Below are 22,933 nucleotides of genomic sequence, written 5' to 3'. Positions count from 1 at the left end.
TGATTGTTGAAACTGGATGGATAGGAAATATAAGATGCTAGTTGTGCAATGTCTCCTCTATGGCTGATGGGTTATGGAAGTGATTATGTTAAGACACCGGTATGCTTTCACTCACTGGACACGGCCTTCATGGAAACAGGCATGCCTTCCCAGTCAAAATGCCACGGATTCATAATTTTTATATGTAAAAAAAAAAAAAAAAAAAAAAAAAAAAATCTGAAAATTCTTCAAGTTTCCAAATGATTTTTTTTTTGGTGTGTTTTCTTTTCGACTCTCTTTGAAATAATTAAAACTATTTAACGAGAAAATTCCAAAGTGGACAGACCTCCTAGAAGTACAGCAGTCGATCCATGTTGACACCTCCTGACACATGACCCAGGAATCATTTCCATAAATCAGATGAGGTTATTTCCGTGATACCACGTGAGAAGTACTTGTTTTAATTCTGCAGCTGCTTGTATAGAAAATAATATGTGCCTCAAGGAGCTGTGATTTTTATTAGCGAGCTTTGATTTAGGGGGAAATGACACATTTCCTGTAAATAAATTCACTCAGTTATTTTGGATATTTTGAGAAAAGCTGAAATTTTATTTGTCGCCACAGTGAAAGACGATGCGGATTGTAGTAGAAGCCTCTCAAGTGATTTATCCAGACGTCTGACGACACGAGATATAAAAGGTTAAACAGAGGATACATGCAATGTTGAACATCCAACGAATCATCATATTATTACAAGCACAACACCGAGACAGACGGCAGGTAGTGAAAAGCTTCTTGTAAAAACACAAAAACTGGAAGATGTTCAAATGCAAATGAAATCTGAATGAGATGTAGAGCTTGAACTAAGACTCTATCCTCTATCAGAATATTTTTCTTTACTGCAATGTTCCCTTTTAACTGCGGAGCTACTTAATTTCCCCCTGGCTTATCTGTGCTATATCACTGGCCGCTATTCTAATCTTTAAAGTCACAAATACCTCAATTGAGTGACAAAAACATTTCAGCATTTATGTGTAAGAGCAAGGAGTTGGACGCTATCAAGGCCTTTTTGTGTGTCTGTGGGCATTGGGGCATCAAAATCTGAAAGAAAACCATGTAATATGTAACATTCATGCACCATCAGTCAATACAAACGTATAAGGAGATTAACCAACAAAAGCTTGCAATATAATAGAAAACATGACAGAGCAGACTCTTTAGCTGATATGGAATAGAAGCTTTTGCCCACTACCATCAGCACTATAGCAAAAACGCCATTTTCTGCACCGTCGGTCTCCATCGTGCTATGGTATATTTTCAGTCAGCTGTGATGGAAAGGATTATTGTTCCGCAGAGCAAGCCACAAGCTCCGGTTACCTGGGTGTTTACCACGCATGCTTTGTGTTAACTGTGTGTTACCTGTGTGTTACTGTTGGTTGCGTGACTGAAGCTTTTCAAAAACAAGGACGGGTTATGTACAATAGGGAAATACTATTAAAATATGCTTATCTCATAATCACTAAAAATATACAGGAAGTACAGAATTACATGCAGTATCTTCCATAGCCTAAAAAAAAAAAAAAAAAAAAAACTCTCTCATCGTCAAACACTGACTGGGAATGTCATGTATCATTACCTTCTCATGTCTGTTATAGGTTTTGCCGTTGCCTGAAAAGCTCTTTAGTATGTACAGTAATTCACTTATATTTCTAAACACAAGCAGAGCAAAGTAAAGAAATCAGCAAACCTATCAAAAGAGAGAGAGATAGACAAAAGGTTTGTGTAGAGGTGCACAACACGGCACAGCTGGGCGTCGCCACAGCGTTTTCATTCTGATGTGTTCCGTTTTACTTCGTCCTTGCAAACAGCTCCCGCCTCCTCGCGGCACCATCTGAACATGTTCCAGAGAGATCCTACTTGTCTCTGATGAGCTTTCACTCAAAAGTAGATGAAACTCTTATGTGAAAGAAAGAAGAGTTTTGCTCAAGTCTCTATTCAACGTCTTCCTTGCGCTCCAACAACAGCAAAATCGGGCTTCTCTCTTAACGCTTTTCAAAATCCAAAAGGGAGTTGAAGTCAATATCCGAGCTGGAAGTCAAGCACAAGCAAGTGATTACCGGTTAACACGGTCAAAAATAAATAAATAAATAAATAATAGCATTGCAATGGATTTCACAGCTACATAGAATAAAGTAAGAAAAGAACGTACATGTTCGCATCGTGGTCGTCAGAAGAAGAAAGTGAAGACTCTATAATTTCAGAAGGCAACTCGGTTGGGCTGAACGACTGACTGAGCCTGAAAGAGATAGCGGGAATGGGAGCGCCATTAGCAGGAACAGATTTATTTATTACCAGTAGAAATGTGAGACACCAGCTTCTCACTCACTTTGAGAGTGAGTCGCCTTTGATTTGCTCAAATATTTTCCATATTATGGACGGGATGAGTAGGTGGTAAGGAAATTAAAGTCTCAGGGAGAGAAATGTAGAAGTGACACTTACATACTGAAGCCACAGTCAGGGGGTGAGACCATACTGGGAGGCTGGTGCGTATCCCTGCACATGTATGAAAAATGAAACTTACATGAACCACAACCAACAAAAAAAAAAAATACTCAGCTTCTTTCACAGTTTCACCCTGAATTACAATGAATATGTTTCTCGAAATACTTGTCATAAGTTGAATCATTAACATTAATGATGACACTTAAAGGGGAACTGCTGTTTTTTTACAACCTGGACCTTATTTCTGGCATAAAATACGGTTGTTTACTTACCCATATAACTTTTGTGTCATTTGTATTCCTTTGGCAAATATTTAGATCTGCGTATATCCATGTAGTGGGAGTGACTGGGGCACCGAAACGCAGCCTCTAAATAATGCATTATCTGCCGCGCAACTCGTTCATTTCACCAATATTTTGTTATCGTATGCTAGTGCTCTTCCCCGTTGAGTCCGGAGTGAGCCGGAATAGCACTAGCGTACAATAAAAAAAAATATTAGTGAAATGAACGAGTTTCGCGGCAGATAACGCGCTATTTAGAAGCTGTGTTTCGGTGCCCCAGTCACTCCCAATACATGGATATACGCAGATCGAAATATCTCCCAAAGGAAAACAAATTCCACAAAAGTTATATGGGTGAGTAAACTACCGTATTTTATGCCAGAAATAAGGTCCAGGTTGTAAAAAACATTAGTTCCCCTTTAAAAATCCCAGTAAGTTGTCAAAACTGTAGGACCTTCCCAAGTGAAATCATTAGATCATTAATAAACCTTGCCGTGAACTGCAACAAATAGCGGCAGTCTGTGCAGTTCATATACTTAAACAAAATGCTGTTGAGACGTGGTATTCTATGGACAAATGTATGTAAGATTAAATATAGTATCAGCGGATAAATCTACTTTATGGTAAACAGTTGACATTCAATCTAACTTTGCTAGCTAGCGCTTATAAAGTTAAGCTAGTAGTTCACGTTACGTCTAATGTCGCTTCCTTCGGGTTTTGACCAATTGTCTTTAAATAGGCTAACTGTAAATCTCCATGGTCTAAAAAACCAAGAGCACAAACATCGGGTTTTAAAAAGTGGCGGTGATGTTAATTTTTATTAGTGAACAACAGAGGTAGCTTCTCATGCTAAGTGAGTTGGCCATGAGACCATGGAGGAGTAAATTAGACCCTGGCGGGCCCCCATAGTATTAACACTGTATGGGAAACCCTGTTGTTGGCCCCATGATAAATAACGGGCGTGTCATTTAATGTAACAGGTGCATTCAAACAAGCCCAGGATTTTTGATGTCCCACTTGAAACCAAATATCACTGTTGGCTTATTACTAAACTGCTTTATTATTTTAATTTTTTCTATTATTTCCGGGCCGCAGTTCGGTTCAGATGAAGCAACAGAACTTGTTGATCTTTAGGAAAAGATGAGTTAAACAAACAACGAGTTAGAAACGTCTCCAGTCGGCGGTGCAGGACAACACAATAGAACATGGAAACAGGAAAATAAGAAAGAGGGAAATGTGTCACTTACATTGGGAAGCAGCCATGATTGCTATCGGAGAGGGGTGCCACACTAGAGGGCGAGGCTGCTGAATCCCTGCACACGAATGTAAAGCGGAAACTCAGTGTGCAGGCAGTAAAGTGAAAATGAAAAGACAGTAAAACTAGTACAAGACATACAAAAATGTTACAAATATTCAAGATGTCCGACAAGGAAAAAGGTCTGTTAGCCACGTGTCAAAAAACAGGTATGTCCTGCTTGATGTAATAAAAACAATCAAAAAAATGTTGGCTTGGACATTTCACTTGTGTTACATGACACAAAGACACAGTGAAACATTACAGACGGACATATTATCCGTCTCTGAGGCTGCGTCAGGAGAATTCAGAATATTTATATATATTTATGAGACGGATCAGACTTTTGCCTCATATACTTTGGAGACCGAAAGACAGAAACTTACATGAAGACAGGGTGAGAGTTATCGTGGACAGGTGCCATGTTGGAAGTTTGTGGAGAGGCTTCCCTGCAAAATCACACACAATTTTTTCCCGTAACATTGAATTAACTGCATCTTATGGTATGATTCATTAGCAATAAGTGTCTCCTTACATGCCGACTCGAGTCTGGAGAGACACAGGGATGTAACCCCCATTGTGTTGTGCTGGAGTCTCTGTTTCAAACAAGTGAAAGAGAAAGAAGCACTTCATCTGTTAGCTGTCTGTTTTTTACCGAAATTTAAAAACCATACATTGGACTTGGTGCGTAACGCTGTTTACCTGAGTAGAATTTTTTGAAAACATCGTGTTTAGAAAAGTTAGGGTACAGGTGTGTGATTTCATTGATGTCACGGATGCGGTCACCAAGGCTACGGATGTCAAGATCTCTCTTGGTGAAAGGCTGGATGTTCTGGACTCTCATCCCATCTAGGAGAAAACAATATTTGATTTGTCAGTTCACATGTCTGGGAGAGAGAGAATGACACAGACAAGAGGAGCGAGGAGAGAAGAGGAAAGGATTTGATTTGGGGAAAACCCAACTAACCACCTCACGGATATCTCTGCACCAACCAGTCAAGTTGCAGTTTAACATACAATGCAGGATATTATGATGTCATGATGAAACTGGCCTTTCACATAATGGATATAAAGTGGTATCACTTCTCTTTTATACTGTTAGAGATTAGTGTGAAACAGTGTGCAAGAGCTGTGAATGGTCCGCTTGGTGGCATTTAGTATTTTAAGTATTTCCGGCCGCTTCTTAAGGTTAACTGAGGAGGTTCGGAGATACAAATATTTGTATGACTCGTCTTCGGTGAAATTCAGTCGAAAGTTGCCAGTGTGGAAAGTGAAGGAGGAAGTAGACACAAAAATTAACCCGACATAGCGCCGACAAGCATTTGGGTGACGTTTTTACAGAGCGAGCCAGACTGACTAGTATGAATGGCTCGTACCAGCGTAGGCTACCTGCGTAGGTTACGGTGTCTATTTCCTGCAGCCTAACCTTTGACCACCAAATCTGAATCAGTTCATCCTTGCCTCCAAGTTTAAGACATAAATACAGATCGATAGACAACTCAAAAGCATTAAAAATAAATAATAAAAAGTGTGCCTTCACGGTAACACTTACTTTCAAAAGAACACACATAGGCAATGGTGATGCCTCCGATCTCTGAATCACTGAAGCGAAGCAAGAATGTCCCATTGGGTCTGTCTTTGAGAATCAGGTGTAGATGCTGCTTCCCAATGAAACCAAATATCAGCCTGGTGAAGAAGAACATTGTAAACACTCGTCATTACAACAGACTTTGACAGGCTGCAAACATTCACTACTGAAACAGTCGTGTGATCATCTGACCCTTCGCTCCAGTAGTCCTTCAGGTGTTTCTTGGTTAGCTCCATTACTCCCTCAAACCACTGCCAGAAAGTGAACGGTCGACCTGGGAGGACCTCCTGTAAGGTTGAAAGGCACTGTGAGATTTGTATTTAGGTCTGTGTAAATCTGTGCAGGAGGAAATACGCCCCCGCATATGTACCTTATTAAACTGGGCCCAGGAAACCTGCATGTTGGTGTAGTCTTCGGAAAGGTTGGTTTTGTCGAATATCTTCTGGGCTAAGAAGTGTTGGTTATAGTAGTCCAGATTATGCGCGGTTTGTACCTCAGAAGTAAATTTACTGTTGAGAGTGTTGAACATCATGCTCCAGGGAACACGATCCGGAACCACGAAGGGTACTCTGTCCTGATGGCGACAAAAAGGCAGACGGGGTGAGAACACTGATACGCGTTTATGATGATGTGAAAGGAAATTAAAGCAGACTGAACCACACCATTTGAGTGAAATCAAGACAAAGAGGCAAGAATGCCCAGAGTAGTACATGGACCATCCAAGGAGAGTGATCAGCGGAAACTAGTCATAAGCTCAAAGAATAGGACAGTGAAGATTACATTTAAAATAAAGTGTTTTGCCTGTGTTTTTGGCAAAAATGTCTCTCCAGAACATGCTTAGGAGCACGTTTCAGGTCATTTGCAGTCAATTGGTACCTATATTGATAGGGTTAGGGTTAGGGCTGGGTGGTCAGGGATTGGGTCTAAGGTACAGGGCAAAAAGATGCGGGCAATAATAATAACTTTTGATAGGAAGGTGCTAGAGACTTGAAACCAAGTGCATTTTTTTGTTGAAAAGCTCTGGCTGTTCCCTGTCAATAACACTTCTCCAGTAGCTTCTGAAGAAGTGTGTGTTATTTGTGTGTTCATTCTACCATCGAGTCCATGAGGATTTGATGGTAGAATGAATACTCTCTGTCCTATTCCTCCTTCCCTTCCTTCACGGACACCTGTTGATGGTTGACTCCGTCTGGGACCCGATCAGGGACGTCCCCATGGCAACCTGCTGTGTTATCGCGATGACATCCTGCGAACTGAGGCACTGATTGGGAGGCTAGACGAAGCGACTCTCCAGGCTTATGTACACACACGCACCCACGGACACTTGCACACATGCACATGTGCAATACACCTCCCTAACCCCCAATCCCACGCATTCGCCGCTTTCACCCCCCAGGGCGACAGGCGGGGTCCGAAGGCGGCGCCGTAGTTGGCTGTGGCCGCGGATGCCTGTCTGTGCTGGAACACCTCCACCCCCCTTTCCCCAGTCCCCCGTTGCAAGTTGTTTTGAGTTTTTATTTTGTAAAGTGTGCTCATGTGTGCTTATGTTGCTGAGGTTTTTTTCCTGGTCCCACACTGTACTGTTTTCTACTATTGTCCCTTTATTCCTCAATTCCTTATCTGAAGAAAACTCAACTTAAAATTTTAATCACCCACCTACTGGCATCTTGACTTGGTGGCATAGCTAACATGTCACGGCCTGCTGCTGCAGCTACACCACAGGATTGTTACTGAGCTTAGATCGATCTCACTGCACTAAATTTCTACTTAAACTGAAGGTGTTTTAATGAACGACCACGCAGACCACACAGAGTGGGTCGATTCCATTGAATAGCTAACGCCAGCCTCTGCATCTGCTGTGCCTGAAAAGTCACATACAGACAACGTCCATTCTACAATTCAATGTGCATTTCACTTCCACCAAAAAGATCCTTAAGATTCTACACGATGAGATTGTACTTTCATTTAATGAAGTGAAGCTTTCAGTATATAAGAGCCAAATAAAATCCCCTAAGGTATAGGTATGCTACCACTTCCTTGTTGTGATTATTACACCATCACTCACTCTCAGATGAAAACTATGCTGTCACTTCCTTCTGCAGTTGTTCATTCCTAAGCCGCTCATCCACTCCAGGAACCACCTGTGTGTTTTCTTTGAGTTCCTCCGAAGAGGGGAAGTATTATTATCCCTCCCAGTTCCTGGCTGTGCTGAGAGCGGCATTTCCTTGTGGAGATTTTAAGGATTCAGAGCCAAGACACCTTACTCACAAAGGAAGTTAACCTGCACTAGTGATAGCAAGGAACAAAAAGCAGGAAAGTAAAGGAGGGAAAGAAAACAAAAATACCAATAATTTCACACTTACCGGCTCAGAAAATGCACAGTCCCATATTATGGTGGCCACAGCGTTGTTGTCCTGACTGCCGTGAACGATGACAACCACCGGCTGAGAGATCATCTGTAGTCGATGATATCATTTTAAAAAAAACGTTTTACTTTATGAGCGTGTTTCTACTGAGAACAAGCAGTGTATTTAGCTGCGTTAGCTAATAAAATAAGTTATTAGGTTTTTTATTATGTAATAAAAACAGTAATTAGCTGTTATTCAGAAACAAACAGGAACAAACCTGTATCTTGTAAGGTGTGTCACAACCTGTGATGGGGATCTCTGCCGAGAACAGGAGAGCAAATTTCTCCTCCGTCACAGATTCCGACCCCTTTCTGTCCGCTCTCTTGATTTTCTTGATGGACTGTTAGGTGGTAATCAAAGGTTAAATTGGTCAGCAACGGAGAGCAGTAATTAAATACGGAGTGGTGAGCGGCGAGCGGTGCATACCATGTTCCTGAAGGTGGCACATGTGCTTTTGCTGGCCACGTTGTGTTCCAGGACGGCTGAATTGTTGATGAGTTCCCCAACATTTTCACTGCAGATGACACAGTTTCAATGACAAGTTACTCCCTCACATAAGTAGCGCCTAGTGGGGACATTATTATCGTTTGATTTGTTTCAATACGTTAAACAACGTAAAACATGGTGATGCATGATTCTGTTTTGCAAAACTCACAGAATATGGAGCAAAACACAAAAAAAGTGAATGCTAGGATGATTTTAGGCTGAAAGCAGCTGCACCAACAGCAGAACAGATGAATGGACAATGTTTAATATTCCAGACGGACTACATTATGGATCCAGGCCCTAAAAACAGCAGGCTGGGGTCCTGATGGTCCTAGATGTAGCGTGCGTATGTGCAGCTTACACTAAATAAAGTTACCACCACATAGTGTCTATTAGGGTGAGGACAGACAGACACAAAACACGACTAAAACCTGCTAAAAATGAAGTAAAATTCCCAGGACATGTCAACATGTTATAAGGATTTCGTAATTACCCTAGCTCCTCTTAGCTAAACAGTTATTGAAATAGAAAACGAGACACTGTATTTACCTGATGACTCATGAAATGTAGTTGCGTAACATTTTACATTATGTCCTAGCTAACTGTTTTAATAACCAAATCAAATGCCTATGTTTCACATTATCATATCCAGGTTATTGTCTTGTTATAAACTGTGATAAGGTACAGATTTTCATCCGTAATTAAAGGAAAAAAAAAAAGTGGGGAATACCATTAAAACGTTCCTGTCTGAATGTCTGATAGCAGTGCTTACTATCTGCCTCCTCCACCCTTACAGTGCGCAGTCTTTGATGTTGTGCCATATATGTGACTCACCTGGGTGCACTGCCCAGGTTCCTGGCCTGCAGTTCGTTAATGATTTGAGCTTTCAGCATCACAGCCTTCCCGGGAGCTATTTTCTCCCCCAGCAGATACCGCACAGTCGCAGAAAACTTTGACTGAGTCTTAATGACCTGAGGGGGTTGCTTGTCCACTACAAGAGAGCTAAAAGAGATGGAAGTTACATTAATTAGGAGGAGAAAAAAAAAATGCTGCCTGCTTCAAAAGATTAAAGAAGGCATTTTATGTTGAGTCCGGTGAGGGAAGGAGAGGAAAAGGTTTGAGTCAGAAACGTTTATTTCCTTCGACATTACATATGTGGAAAAGAAAACGATACCTTTCAATCAAAACTTGCAGAAGATGTGCGAGCCTCTTCTGGAGATCCATGATCTGTTCCCCAATCAGCATCAGTTCCTGCCTCAAGTTCCCGTTCATCCCAAGCAGCTGCTCGCACCTAATGGAGAAAACATATAAAGATCATTCTATTTATAATAAATAATCTACATTTCCCGGACGGCACAGTGGTGTGGTGGGGCCTTTCTGTGTGGAGTTTGCATGTTCTCCCTGTGTCTGAGTGGGTTCTCTCCGGGTACTCTGGCTTCCTCCCACTGTCCAAAGACATGCCCGATAGGTTAAATGGTGATTCTAAATTGGCCGTAGGTGTGAATGGTTGTCTGTCTCTCTGTGTTAAGAATGTGATAGATTAGCGATCTGTCCAGGGTGTACCCCGCCTCTTTTCCAATGACAGCTGGGACAGCTGGACAACTAGGACAACTAGTTAATAACTATCTGTAAAACAATAAAACAATCTGAGCACTGAGGACTATTGCCATCCCTAGACACTGATAAATCCATAAAAAAAAAAAATCACAGAAATAAAATAAACCTTCAGGGTAGCACTTAAAAAGAAACATGATGTTGTGTAACGTTTAAAAAGGTGTTAAAAGAGTGCACCCCACCGGGTCTGCAGCGGGTTGAGGTTGTCGTCAAAGGGAAGTCCGATGGCTGACTTGTGCTGCTCCCACCTCCAGGCCTTCAGCTTGCTAAGGAGCTCATCCTGACAGTGTTCAAGAAGGTCCACGCACTCCTTCAGCAGCTGGAAACGGGCCTACAGCAGCCAACGTCCAAACATGTTACTCACACCAGCAAACGCTAAACACCACGCACATGGTGACAGCTGCAAAGACACTGTATATATAGTTGTAAACCAACAGGGGTTCAGTTTACAATTGCGGTACTGAGATGTGAAGACTCTATTCATATTTGCCATTCCAATTTGATTACTTACTGAAAATGATTAACGAAATATTAAAACAGTTTTTCTGTCAAACAACCAATTCTGTAATGAATATTCATGCGCAAGGCAGACAAGAGACACACTTTATCTGTTTAAGGAAGTTAAGAAACATCAGACAACAACAAAATATAAGTGAATGGTATGAAGCAAAGAGCCCTTTGCTTGATAACGTGCAGCTATTGTCTTCAGAAATGCAAACATGAACCATGGCTGACTTAGCCCTAAGGCGCCAGTGATGGCTGGCACCTGCAGTATTGACATACCGCGGACAATGACTTCACGCTGAACTCCATCTGCTGTAAGTGGGTCTGGAGTTTGGTGAGTTCTGCCCTTCCTGAGTCGATCCCATTCGATTGGAACTGCCCTGTTTTAAAAAAAACATTTTATGTTTAGTACTTTCTGAATGGCTTTCTGTTAACAATATATGCTCTCTTTGCCGTAGTAATAGTGATGATATCTCACTGACCTGATAGAACAGGTTAGACTGGATATCATGCACACATCCCAAAAACAACCAGACTTGACAAATCACTTTGTGGTGCAAATTACTGTGACACTGACACAGGTAGGTGTTCTTTGTTAATTCTCTCAAAAACACATTTTATCTTCCTTCTTTGTGCACTGGTGCATAACATTCATGCATAAATACTGTGTGAGACGAGAGGATTTCTAAAAAAAAAGTGGAGTCACATTTCAGTATATTGTGTTGAGTAGTGTTAACTATAGCCTAGTAGCTGTACACCTCCACCAACCAGTAAGTTTGCAGTTTACATCCATGTTTGTTATTTAGTGAAGGAATTTAATAAAATGTGATACATGTATGATTCCAGTGAATAATGTCCAGTGAGAAATATGTTGTTTTAGTTTTAGTTTTTGCAGAGAAATCCAGAGGACTGATAGACAGCATGGTGCAGTCACCTGAAATGCAATATTATCAAAACTAATGGACTTGTAGTGGACTACCAGTGGAAGCGTAGTCCCCATGTCCAAGAAGTTGGACTCCAATTAGTTTAATTTAATTAGTTTGAGATGTATTATTGAGTTGTTTTATGAAGTTACAGTGACCTTAACCTTTGGCCGCTTAATTCGAATCCATTCATACATTTCATCATGAGAACGAGACAGACGTACAGACGACAACCCAAATAATTACTGCCTCTGACCGTGGCTTTTGTTGAAGTATGAATACGCACATTCTGTCATAAAAGTGTCAGACTAGTATGTACAAAACAGGGTCCTTTTCACATGCTGTATATCAGACATGTCAAAGAAGGCAAAGCACAGGAGTACTAGACAATGACACTGGAAATTACTCTCCAGACTAAATGATATAGTTCCTCAAAAGGGAGGCGTTATAGAGATTCATGGCCTGAGGGAAAAACGATCTCCTCAACCTGCCCATGGAGCAGGACTGAGACAGCAGCCTGTCACTGAACAAGCTTCTCTGTTTTACTGTGGTGTCGTGTAGAGGGCCATTGTTCATAATGGACCGGAGTTTGTTCAAGGTCCTTGCATCTGCCACCGATGTCAGGGACTCCAGCTCTGCCCCAACCACAGAGCCCGCCTTCTGTATCACTTTGTCCAGTTGTGAGTTGCTCTTCTTCTTAGTGTTACTTCCCCAGCACACCACAGTGTAGAAGAGGGCACTGTGAACTATAGTCTGGTAGAACATGGCCAGCAGCTTCCGGCAGATATTAAACAACCTTAATCTCCTGACGAAATAGAGACAGCTCTGACCTTTTCTGTATATTGCATCTATGTTAGCTGAAAAGTCCAGTCTGTGACCCAGATGCTTATAGGTCTGAACCACCTCTGCACACTCCCCGTTGATGGTTAGAGGTGAAAAGGGTCTACTGAGCAGGCCAGAGCTGAGGCTGTGTTGTCTTGAGGAATACCACAGGGCACCATCATTGGCCCACCTGTGTTTTAAATGTACATGTAACCTCTCTGTCATTCGGTAATGTAATGTAATGTCTTCTCTTCTACACCAATGACTAACAATCTACAGAATCCTTTCCCAGTTAATTACTTGGCCAGTGCCATGAAAGAGAGCAGAGGAAAACCGCATCAGAAAGTCACTGAAAATTTGATTTGAGTACTACCACTGAGAATAACATATAACAACATGAACAGGTTTCAAACATTCACATTGAATGGAAAATAAAATGAAACGATAAATTTGTTTCGAAAAAGAGGAACTAAAATACACCAATTTCTATCTGTGGTAATGAACCTACGTAAGATGCAGTTTCATCACTTTAGAATAGTGGCAACAAGGACTACATCCTGTTCACAGTATTTTAGTCATGTGACCACAAAGTAGTAGTGTGTTGCTGAAGGGAATCTTTGCCTACCGTGCGTCTGTGTGTTTATGTCTCACCATGTAAAGTCTCATAGTTTTGCCTCTCCCAGTTGAGCTCTTCTTGCAGCTGGTGCACTTTCTTTCGGAGTTCCTGGAGCTCCAGTACCTTCAGAACCAGGTGGTCTACATTCTGTAGAGTCTCGGGTTGTTGTGGGAACGCTGGGAACATTGTATTGTTGCTCTACAGACATGGAAATGCACTTAATAAACTGAGACAGCCAACGCTTAATTAATCAATATATTTATGATGCCTAGTTTATATTAGGGATTATTCCATAGCTGTGTTGTTCAGAAAGCACAACACAGCCACAGTTTGTTGACTGTGAGCTCCAAACTAAGACCAATTCTTATCCTCCGTTTGTTTACATTTTCTCCCAGCTAGCCCCAGTTAAAATGTGATGACGTAAGTGAAAGCCGTTTCTGTTTCTGTTCAGAAACTGGACTATAACTTCAGCATTTTCACCCAATTCTTAGGATTTCTAAGAAGATTTATGTGGTCACGGTGGGAAAATGCAAGTCATTTGTCATCTAAAAACATATATCCTATTTCTTCTGATGAAGAGACAGAGTGACAAATTATAATGCAAGTCATTTTTTAACCTCTACATCCATTTTCAAGAGTTTGCAATTACCTACAAATTGTGCCAGTCATTCATTTTCACCATTTTTCACACATTAAATTTAATTTCTCAAACCTGAAACATGCTTTATGAAGTGAGGGTAGTCCATGGCAGTATATAGTTCTTTGGAAACATGGTAAAAATAACACAATTCAGATTTGTCCATATTACTGGTATCTAGTTGTTCATATTACCCTTTTCATGGCATCTACTATATTTGCCTACTGTATATTTGGGTACAACATAACATGTGAATCAGTGTTTTTACACTGTGTTTTGGGTATATCATAAATATCAACAATTAAAAAAACAATCAAGTTTGCTGGATACATTTAAATTGTCATCAAAAGTACTAAATTAGCACCTTTTACAAGCTCCTGCCCCCAAGACACATACACACCAAAGGAAGGTGTTCTCAGGTAAATTTCAAATCTTATTTTCATGGACTACTGAAATAAAAAGTTCTGTGCCATCTGTAATACAAAACAAGTATTTTGGTTTAAAATCTTTGCTTGCAAGACAGCACTTGTTACCAATGTATCTGTTAGAACAAGACAAATCAGGTCTTGCAACATGATCACACAGTTTGTGGGGGTGAGGACTAAGCACTGGCTGTATGTTAAAAGGCTCTTACCCTGTTCATCACAGCCCTCTCCTGTCTGAGAATGTCTCTGACCATGACTGCAAACTGTATAGGCTGCGACTGAAACATAGCCTGTGAAGCAGAGAGAACATAATACCACCATTTATTGTTTTTCCTCATGGATTTGTGGTCTTCGGTGTATATCAGTGCTGTGCAAGTTCACACCAAAGAAGAACTAGTTTGAAGTTCAGTTCACACAGATAAAAGTGAACTAGTTCAAGTCCATAGTTCACGTTTTTTAATTCTGAACAAATGCACGGCTTTTTTGAATAAACATTGATTGTATACATTAGGAAATAACACAGCTGTTTGTTTGTTGCTTCTCCAGTGCCGGAGTCAGCTTATCTCTCAGCTGCACCAGCCATGCTGTATGCTGTAAATCGCACGTCGGCTAACAGCTGTCGTTAAAACTTAGTTTTCTTTTTTTTTCCTGAACGAGGGTGAACGTCATTATTTCCCTCCAGACCGGGCGAAACTCACGTCTACGTTCACGGTTGGAAAAATGATGCGTTCAGTTCACGGTTCACAAAAATATCGACGCGTTTAATGAACGCAGTGGCAGTTGCAAGCATTTCAGTTGCGCTGATTGATTTGGCAACACCTATATTATTTAATACTACAGCTGACAGAAGTCTGGGAACAAAAACACTTTAGCAACACAAATCTATCATTCTGTGAGCAACTGTGATCAGACTCGATGCTGCACAGAGTAACTGAAAGCTCACAGTTCACTCGGATAGCTCCATTCATATCCAGATATGTGTTTATAGAGGTTATATTAACGTAATACAATAATTGTCGCTCTCTTCTCCTACCATGTTCCTGCTGATCTGCATCAGCTTCATCTTGTCCACTACACTGGGATTTTGCTGAGCAGCTGCTTGCAGCATGGTGATGGCCATCTCCAACAGAGTCCGAGCCTTGCTCTCCTGGTCCACTTTTTCCAGCGCAAATTCTTCCCTGCAAGCACACACAAAATAATGCACATACATATACAGTACACTAAAAATAAACTGTAAACCCATACATACAAGTCCACATGTGAACATACGTGTACATATGCAAGCATGTATGTATATCTGTATAGTATGGATGTGCACGTGTATTTGTCATACCATCTTTGGCTCTCAATCCAGTCGGATAAATAATGTCTGACTTCAATAGGGAAGGTCGCCGGAGGATAGAGGGTGTTGACTGTGTCATCAGGCAGGCACTGCAGAATATTGGACATGTGTGTCCACTGGGCCATGATCAAGGAGGGCTACAAAGTCAACAGAGTAACAGGGCATTATATACAGTATGTCTACGCAGGTTTTTTCACTTTTTAAAGTTCATTGAGCATATTTTTGATTAAACAGCACGTTAAGGACTAAGACATATATTATTCCTACACAAATCCTTAAATAAACCAAAAATGAATTGTACTTCCACTTCCTTAGCCCGCCCCAAACACAAAAATAATAATTGAACAGTTGAACAGTCATCTGGAAAACACATACACCACGGCAACGGAGACAGAGGTACGTCTTAAATCTGCTGCCGGCAGCAAGCACTAACATCCTGTGAGCTTTATCAGCTTCCCGCATGTGGGATGAACCACTCTGTGTAAACAGTCTGCGTTTTTACACTCAACCACTGTATTGGAGTAAAGCGAAGGCCAACCTACCCTTTATTTCTGACGCGTGTAAAACATCACACCAGTTACTACCGAGAATGTTCAGGATCATTTTTACTTTTACAAACGTTTAGACATTTCAGTCTGACTGCCCCCTCGGTGCTGGTGTTCACAATACACACTCCATATACTGTATAAAGACGGGCCGTAAGCCAATGAAAGAAATGTACAGTGATGATATCTAGCATACAGCATTGAGCAATAACTGTTTCTCACAATGAAGTAACAAGGAATTGCATAATACAGTTTGCACTGGACAAGACATGCGTCAATTCAATTCCCAATCCATGTCCACTGTGTTTCCAAGGAAATAAACTCTCTTGTCAATATCATCAAATTATGTAACAGTCATTTGTTTCTGAATGAATTCAGGCTCGCTGAAAGACCACACGTTAACCATGTGCATTTATTCATAGTATAAATTTATCCAGCATCCATTAACAATGAGATCACACCGTTGCTCCGTAGGGAAGTCGTGACACATGGCTCTTGCTTCTTTGCTTACTTATGCAATCAGTTTATTCCGTGCTTTTCATTTTATTCCTTTACTCCGAGATGTGTTTCAGCAAAAAAACAAATAAAAACTAGTTGTAGTGTTACAGAGGTTATGGGCCAACAACCTCTAATGTCAATACACTTCAGTGTTTTACCACTAGTTAACCTTCACAGACATACCACTAGTTAAATTTAGAGCAGCAAGAGTCAATAGACTAAATACAGAGTCTTCCTTTATAGTTTTTTTTTTTTATTGGTGGCCAGGCTTGAGACGAGTATTTTACATGATTTTATAGAGTGTGGCAGGCTCCTGTTAAGAGCTCAGCACTACAAAATGCTCATGGCATATCAGCAGAGACAGTAGTTTATAATGGTGAACGTTTTAATACGCCATGTGCAGCGTACCCGGATGAATACGCTTGGACATTACAAGTCTAAACAAGAAGCTGATGCAGCAGATGTCCAGCACATAACATGACCACTCTCCTCTGCCTGAGCTAATGCTCTGTTGAGTGCAATATAATGAGCGTTTAGCTATGACATTTAATGAGGGATATTCAGGAAACTTTGGGCAAACACAGACTTTTTACAGAAATCATGAGTAAGTTCAACCGCACGTCTGCTTTACCTGTTATTCCACTTTGCTGCTCTTTCCAAAAGAGTATCAAATTTCACCATACAAACAACTGAACGCTTGGGTATTATCATTTACTCCTTATCCGCCCAACACAACACTGGAATAAAAGAGTAGAAGAAAAAGAAAACAGCCTGGAATGCAGAGCTTCAGTTTTGTTTTGTTTTTTTAAGCAGATGTTCTCTGTTTTTTTTAAGTGTCCCTAAACAAGTTAACGCATGAACATTTAGTGGAGCGAAAGAAAAACAAATACGACTGCATTCCCTGCTGTTTTTTTGCGGCCATCGTTCCCTCTGCCAGTCGTGTGCTGTTTTGTAAAGTTGCTTCATAGCGGCAAAGTTGGACATCAACAGGAAGAAACACAGGCGCCAGTCATGCAGTACCTCTGGCATATTTATATTTCAGTCCAAAATAATTAGTGGACTATTTGGGTTACAGTTTAAACTGATAGTTTATATCCAAGCTTAGGGCATTTGAGGTCTCAGCTCTGGGCTCAGTTTGGCATGCCATATTTCCTCACTAGTTGCTTGGCTACATTGTGTTGCAAATTCCCCTCATGCTGGCGGGTTTCCCAGTGTGAATTAAAGTATTAGATTAGAGCCAGCGCTGCAGTCTTGTACTACAACAGTTTGATTATTTTGCAAGCTTCAACCCTTACTTGATGGCTACCCCGCCAAAAGACAAACAAGACAAGCATCGTCACAACAACATCACAGTCTCGCAAAGAAAGTGGCTGCACACTAAGCCAAATGTCGCTCATATTGCACCCTTTAACAAATTACACAACGAGGCATCATTATTTAGATAAATATCGTAGTATCCAGCCAACAATAACAGTGTCAGCCTTCAAGTATCAGGCTTGAGAGAATACTGCAGTAACCTCAGTAGCAGCAGCTCTTGACAAAACTTAAATGCCTCGTATCATTAGTTAGGGAACGGCGTGGTCCACTAAACTATACAACGTGCAAAGATGCAGTGCATTCAGTGCTCAAACAGTTTTCTCTTAAAATGCAAATGGATGCAAAGGATTTCTTGAAAACATTCGTACCAAAACTATAACTTCTAAATGGCATCAGTGTATTATTGAACAAGAAGCCGCAGTAAGTTTGATTTAGAAACTCCATTCCATAATATTTCAAAATCTTCGGATGCGGTCCACATGAACCACCAAGTCAGTTATGCCTCCGTGTTGCACAAGCAAACATGCTTACATAACATCTTCCTTGTGTAGAGAAAAGTCCGAAAGACTTTCTCTCCCGCCATGGACATCCCTCAAGGGAGCAATACGGTAATATTTTTATATTCTCCATGTGAACCGTGATGTCTCATACAGGCTGAATGCCAAGGGAAGTGTTCATCAAATTACATGGTATATTATAGGAGTTTCAATTTCAGGTCATTATTAGGTCACAATCAGAGACAAAGCCAAACACATCTATGAAACCGTGTTCAAGAAAGTGATTCTGTTTTCTGTTTCAACTTCTGTCTGTAAAGTTATGTACAACAAGCAACACATAATGCATGCTGGAGGGACACATGTGAGTTGCAAAGGTGAGCATCACCCTCAGTGACAGTATTCATCATCTGATATATTATATAGAGTGTTTTTATATGTTTTGCCAAATGTACTTCATGCTGAACTTCCCGTTAAACTACAGGATAGATTTTAAGTGCTGCAGAGAAGAAGAATTATTAACATAATTTGTACGCGGACTTAATTAATTCAAACAAAGAGACAATGAAAAATTACAGTCTGATATTGTGATGAGTAAAAAAACAAAGTTTCTTGCAGAATATCATTTTCGTCTGTGTTGGTATACACATGTGGCAGCGTATCGAGATTCACTTTCAGTCAGTTTTATTAATGTTTTAACTGAGCGATACAAAAAAAGAAGCCTTACATTTTCAACAGGGAACGAACTGTGGCTAAATTCCCTGATCGAGGATTACCGATTGAAATAATAATCAGAATCTGTTCAGTCATGTCACCGGGGCCAAGGCGTGGAAAATAACATGTCAGATCGCAGATTACACGTGAAGCTGATGTCACTGCCATGTCATACTCAAATATTTCCACTGGCATTCTCAGAAATCAGTGTGGGGGAAATTTGACTATTTGTTTCAAGCATAGTCATTCATTATTCCTTTTTGGATGTTTCAGCCTGGCTAGACGAGATAAACAATACTGGATACTGCCCCTGCTGAAGGCATCGATTTCCTCCATTAGCCGCCTCACTCTCTACCAGCTCACCACCATATCAAGAGACCGTCGGTCATCACAACTAGGGAGTGACTAATGTCTATTTGATGATAATGTTTTCACTTTATTCTGCAATTCAGAGCTGAAAAAAGGGGCTGATTCATTATTAAACAGAGCACTATTAAACTGGCATTTGACTGTCCCTAATAATCTCTGCTCACAAACACACTTACTTCTAATCTAGCTAAAGACTCAGAAGGAGCTGCTAAACTCTGTGACAGTTTGATTGAATAAAAAAAAACTCTAAACCTTGAAAATAACAGCTTCACTCCCTCACAGAGTTCGCCGACCAAACAAACCGCGTCCTAGGAATCAAATCGCCTTTTATCAGAGACTCTTTAATCCAGCATACACCACTGGATTAAAGAGGGAGGAAGTCTCTGAAGAGCAAGAGAGGAAAGGTTACTGATCCACCACAAACATTCATATTATTCAGGTTATCCAGCGTGCTTATTTCCTTAATCTCTGCGCAAGTTTTTCGCCTGCAGTTGTATTTTTACACTCCTCAAGCGACCTCAGTCAGCTGTAATTTGCAGCCAAATCGTTGATACAAAGCAAAGTATTTAATCTGATAGGATTTAAATGCGCTAACGAGCGACTTCCGCCTTTTGTGTTTTGAGGGAGGAAGAGTGGCGGTGCGGAGTGGATCGTTAGGACTGCCTGCCAGTTTGCCACCTCAGTATGAGCAAAGCACCAAGGACAACAAAAAAAAAAAAAAAAAAAAGAAAACAGCTGGTCAGCACTCCACACTTGGGAAGTTCATTTTCACGGCGGATCCCGTGCACTTTTTCCACCCACGGGTGCGTCTCCGTGCCCCTGTAGCCTGCAGACTTTGAGCCGGGCCTGTTTTTGTTGTGTCGACGCGCACAGATAAGCAATGCCTGGCACCGTGTCCGGTGGCAAAGCTGGATTCAAGTCGCGTAGGCTATATAGGTGCCCGATGTTTCACTATTCCTGACTCTAACCAGAATTTCGCAATATTACTCTGCAGGAAGACAGTGGCACGGTTGCACAAACGGTGGTTGAGTGGGATTTCCAAGTCGCATATTATAAACTATAATCTGATAACAATATAAATAAAAGTGTTGGTGGTGATGTCACTTGCGCCACGTTTTAACCGTGCATACTTGGGGCATTAAAGTAGAAGGTGACACAAAACGTGTTTGTCTGTGGGAGCGAAGGGAGGAACTATACGGTGAAAGGTGCAGCATGCTTGATTATTACGTAACTCTCTTCCACAATTCTTGAAGTACATGGCATCGATTGATAATAACACACATAGGGCATATCCGGAAGTGGTAAAATTTGGAAGAAAAAAAAAAAAGCGAGCACAAGCCCTGTAAATTATAAAACCACATATGTAGCAGGATAAAAGGCCGTTACTCATCCTAAACACACAGAAAACAAAGACAGCATCACTCATTACGCATTCCGACGACTAAAAAAAAAACGCCTCGTGAGCGTGAGTAACGGAAACAAACTGTAATAAAACAAACTAGATTTAATCTTACCTCGAGTCAAACAGAGATTTCAAAACATTGACAAATGCGGGGGTCCTCTTCCTCCTCCTCTGTCTCTCATAAGTTCTCCGCCTGTCCGAACATCAAGTGGGCATTTCCTGCCTTCATCACTCACTTTCTAACGCCTTTGCCCCTCAAAGCTGGACGATTACCGTCGTTTTAAGCGGATGAAGAAAAAAAAAAAAGGAGGGGGTCTGGCTCTGACCGACGAGCAGCTGCCACGGGCCGCAGACAACTTCTAACAACGCACAAAGTAGGCAAGGCTCACTTCCCTGTAGCGCGCGATCTGTAACGAAACGGAGGAGCGCGCTCTATTTCCTGCCTGCACGTTCGTTCGCGTCCACGCATGCCCCCTGTGTGTGTCTGTGTTCAGGCACCAGGCCCGCTGTGCACTGACACTATATCATATCGTGAGCCTTTAAATGCAGGAAACGGGAAACGGTAAATCCCACTAATACACAGACTCCACAGACTTGAACCGTCTATTTACTGCATTTGAAAGAGAAACTACAACTGAGCGAAGTGGGCTTGGTAAACTTCCACAGAATAAGTCGTGGGCGGAGTATGCGTGAGTCATTTCACCTCCTACTACTGTAACTTCCAGTAAGCCTCTACGGAGACGCATGATACCATATCTGCAGACGGCAGTGCCTTCAAGTCGGACATCTTCCAAACTGTAAGACTGACGGATAATCACAAGACTTTAAAACCACTAAGTGACCTACATTTACTTGCTTAACCTTTATTCTTCACCACATTTCAGAGACAAATATTCTATATTTTTATCGTTTATTTCACAGCTACAGGTTAAGCAAACTAAGGTTTTTCACGATGAGCTTATTAATTACAATTCAGGCAATTGATAAAACAGGCAGTGCATGATAAAAGAATGGCAATAATAAAATACAGTATATTTCATTTTGTTCATTTGACAGCGGCTGGGCTCACTGATCAACACTAAAATGACTACATTCGAAAATAAATATATATATATATATAGATAAAGTATAAATATATAAAGTTTAAAGAAGTATAAAAATATTGAATATATAAAATCAACCAGTCCTCATGGTGTTGTGCAAAGGGTATGGACATTAATGAGCTGCAGAGCTGCAGAGATATTTATTAGAAAATACATTGAAATAAAATGACTTAGCACAATCAACACATACACATGTTAGATGCATCTGGTTCTGTCCTCACACAGATGAGTTGAGGAGCCGTCTGGGCTGAGGGACAAGTGATCTCCTCAACCTGTCCACGGAGTACGACACTGTCAGCTGCCTGTTAATGCTTAATGTGCTCCACAGTGTATTCATGGTGCTGTGCAGAGGGACAGTGTTCATAAATGATATCAGTTTCTGAGTCCTCTCCTCAGACACTGATCTTAAGGACTCCAGCTCTGCCCCCCTCTACTGAGCCGCTCATCAGCTTGAGGCTGACGAACCTCAGCCTGCTCAGAAAATAGAGCCGGCTCGGTCTCTTCTCGTGCAGCGTGTCCATATTTTCATCTGGTGCACGCTAGACAAACAAATGCAACACATCTGTGGACGACAACAGTGCAACAGTAACAATAGTATATAGAAAACAAACAAACAGATGAACAGAGAACAGACCAGGCAGATGACAGGAAGGCAGCAGGCAGCTGGTAGTCTAATGTTCACAAGTTTGATCGTGAGAGAGCAGCAGGCACTGTGTCTATTGATTTCTCTAATGTGCTCTGGGAGTACGTTCAGTTGTTTGGATGCTGTTGTGGAAAATGTACGCTGACTAAAAGCTCTCCTTCCAGTACGAATGATGCCATTGTTCTTTGTATGAATACGTGTGTGCACTAATACACACTCAAGTTTTCCTCTGTTTACAGGAGGAAAACTTGAGCGGAACCCATCTCATATACGCCAACCTTTCTGTTTGAGGTCAGCCGAGTAGAGACAAAAGAGAAGGCAGAAAGAAGAAAAGAAACTAAAAGCAACCAAATCATGCATGCCTCTGCACTTTTTTTTTTAATGTATATAGTGAAAACAAAAGTATTCTAATATAACAGCCCTGCAC

General features: G+C 41.1%; 1 protein-coding gene across 1 annotated transcript; it reads right to left on the bottom strand.

Moving 5' to 3' along the window:
• Positions 1-565: 565 nt before the first annotated feature.
• stat6 (signal transducer and activator of transcription 6, interleukin-4 induced) lies at positions 566-21,368 on the bottom strand. The gene is made up of 22 exons (XM_084554170.1): positions 20,873-21,368; positions 15,413-15,558; positions 15,113-15,257; positions 14,289-14,369; positions 13,053-13,215; positions 10,936-11,036; positions 10,335-10,483; positions 9,713-9,829; positions 9,373-9,540; positions 8,479-8,566; positions 8,270-8,392; positions 8,008-8,100; positions 6,015-6,218; positions 5,837-5,931; positions 5,609-5,742; positions 4,759-4,905; positions 4,592-4,652; positions 4,443-4,505; positions 4,010-4,075; positions 2,479-2,532; positions 2,189-2,275; positions 566-2,067 (listed from the first exon to the last, which is right to left on the bottom strand). Exons 2-22 carry the CDS (start codon positions 15,544-15,546, stop codon positions 2,022-2,024), a joined length of 2,319 nt encoding a protein of 772 aa, XP_084410296.1. The 5' UTR covers positions 15,547-15,558; positions 20,873-21,368; the 3' UTR covers positions 566-2,021.
• Positions 21,369-22,933: the final 1,565 nt, after the last annotated feature.

The sequence above is a fragment of the Chelon labrosus genome (genome assembly GCF_963514085.1).
Source record: "Chelon labrosus genome assembly, chromosome: 10".
Lineage (NCBI taxonomy): Eukaryota > Metazoa > Chordata > Actinopteri > Mugiliformes > Mugilidae > Chelon > Chelon labrosus.
Note: the sequence above shows the minus strand (reverse complement) of the source record. Positions and strands in the feature narration are given on the sequence as shown.

Coding starts and splice junctions, on each gene's coding strand:
- stat6 (XM_084554170.1), bottom strand. CDS start 15,546: ATGGCCCAGTGGACACACATGTCCAATATTCTGCAGTGCCTGCCTGAT. Junction 9,830..10,334: donor CTCAACCCGCTGCAGACCCG/GTGGGGTGCACT, acceptor TTTCTCCATTAG/GTGCGAGCAGCTGCTTGGGA. Junction 2,276..2,478: donor CCTGACTGTGGCTTCAGTAT/GTAAGTGTCACT, acceptor TATCTCTTTCAG/GCTCAGTCAGTCGTTCAGCC.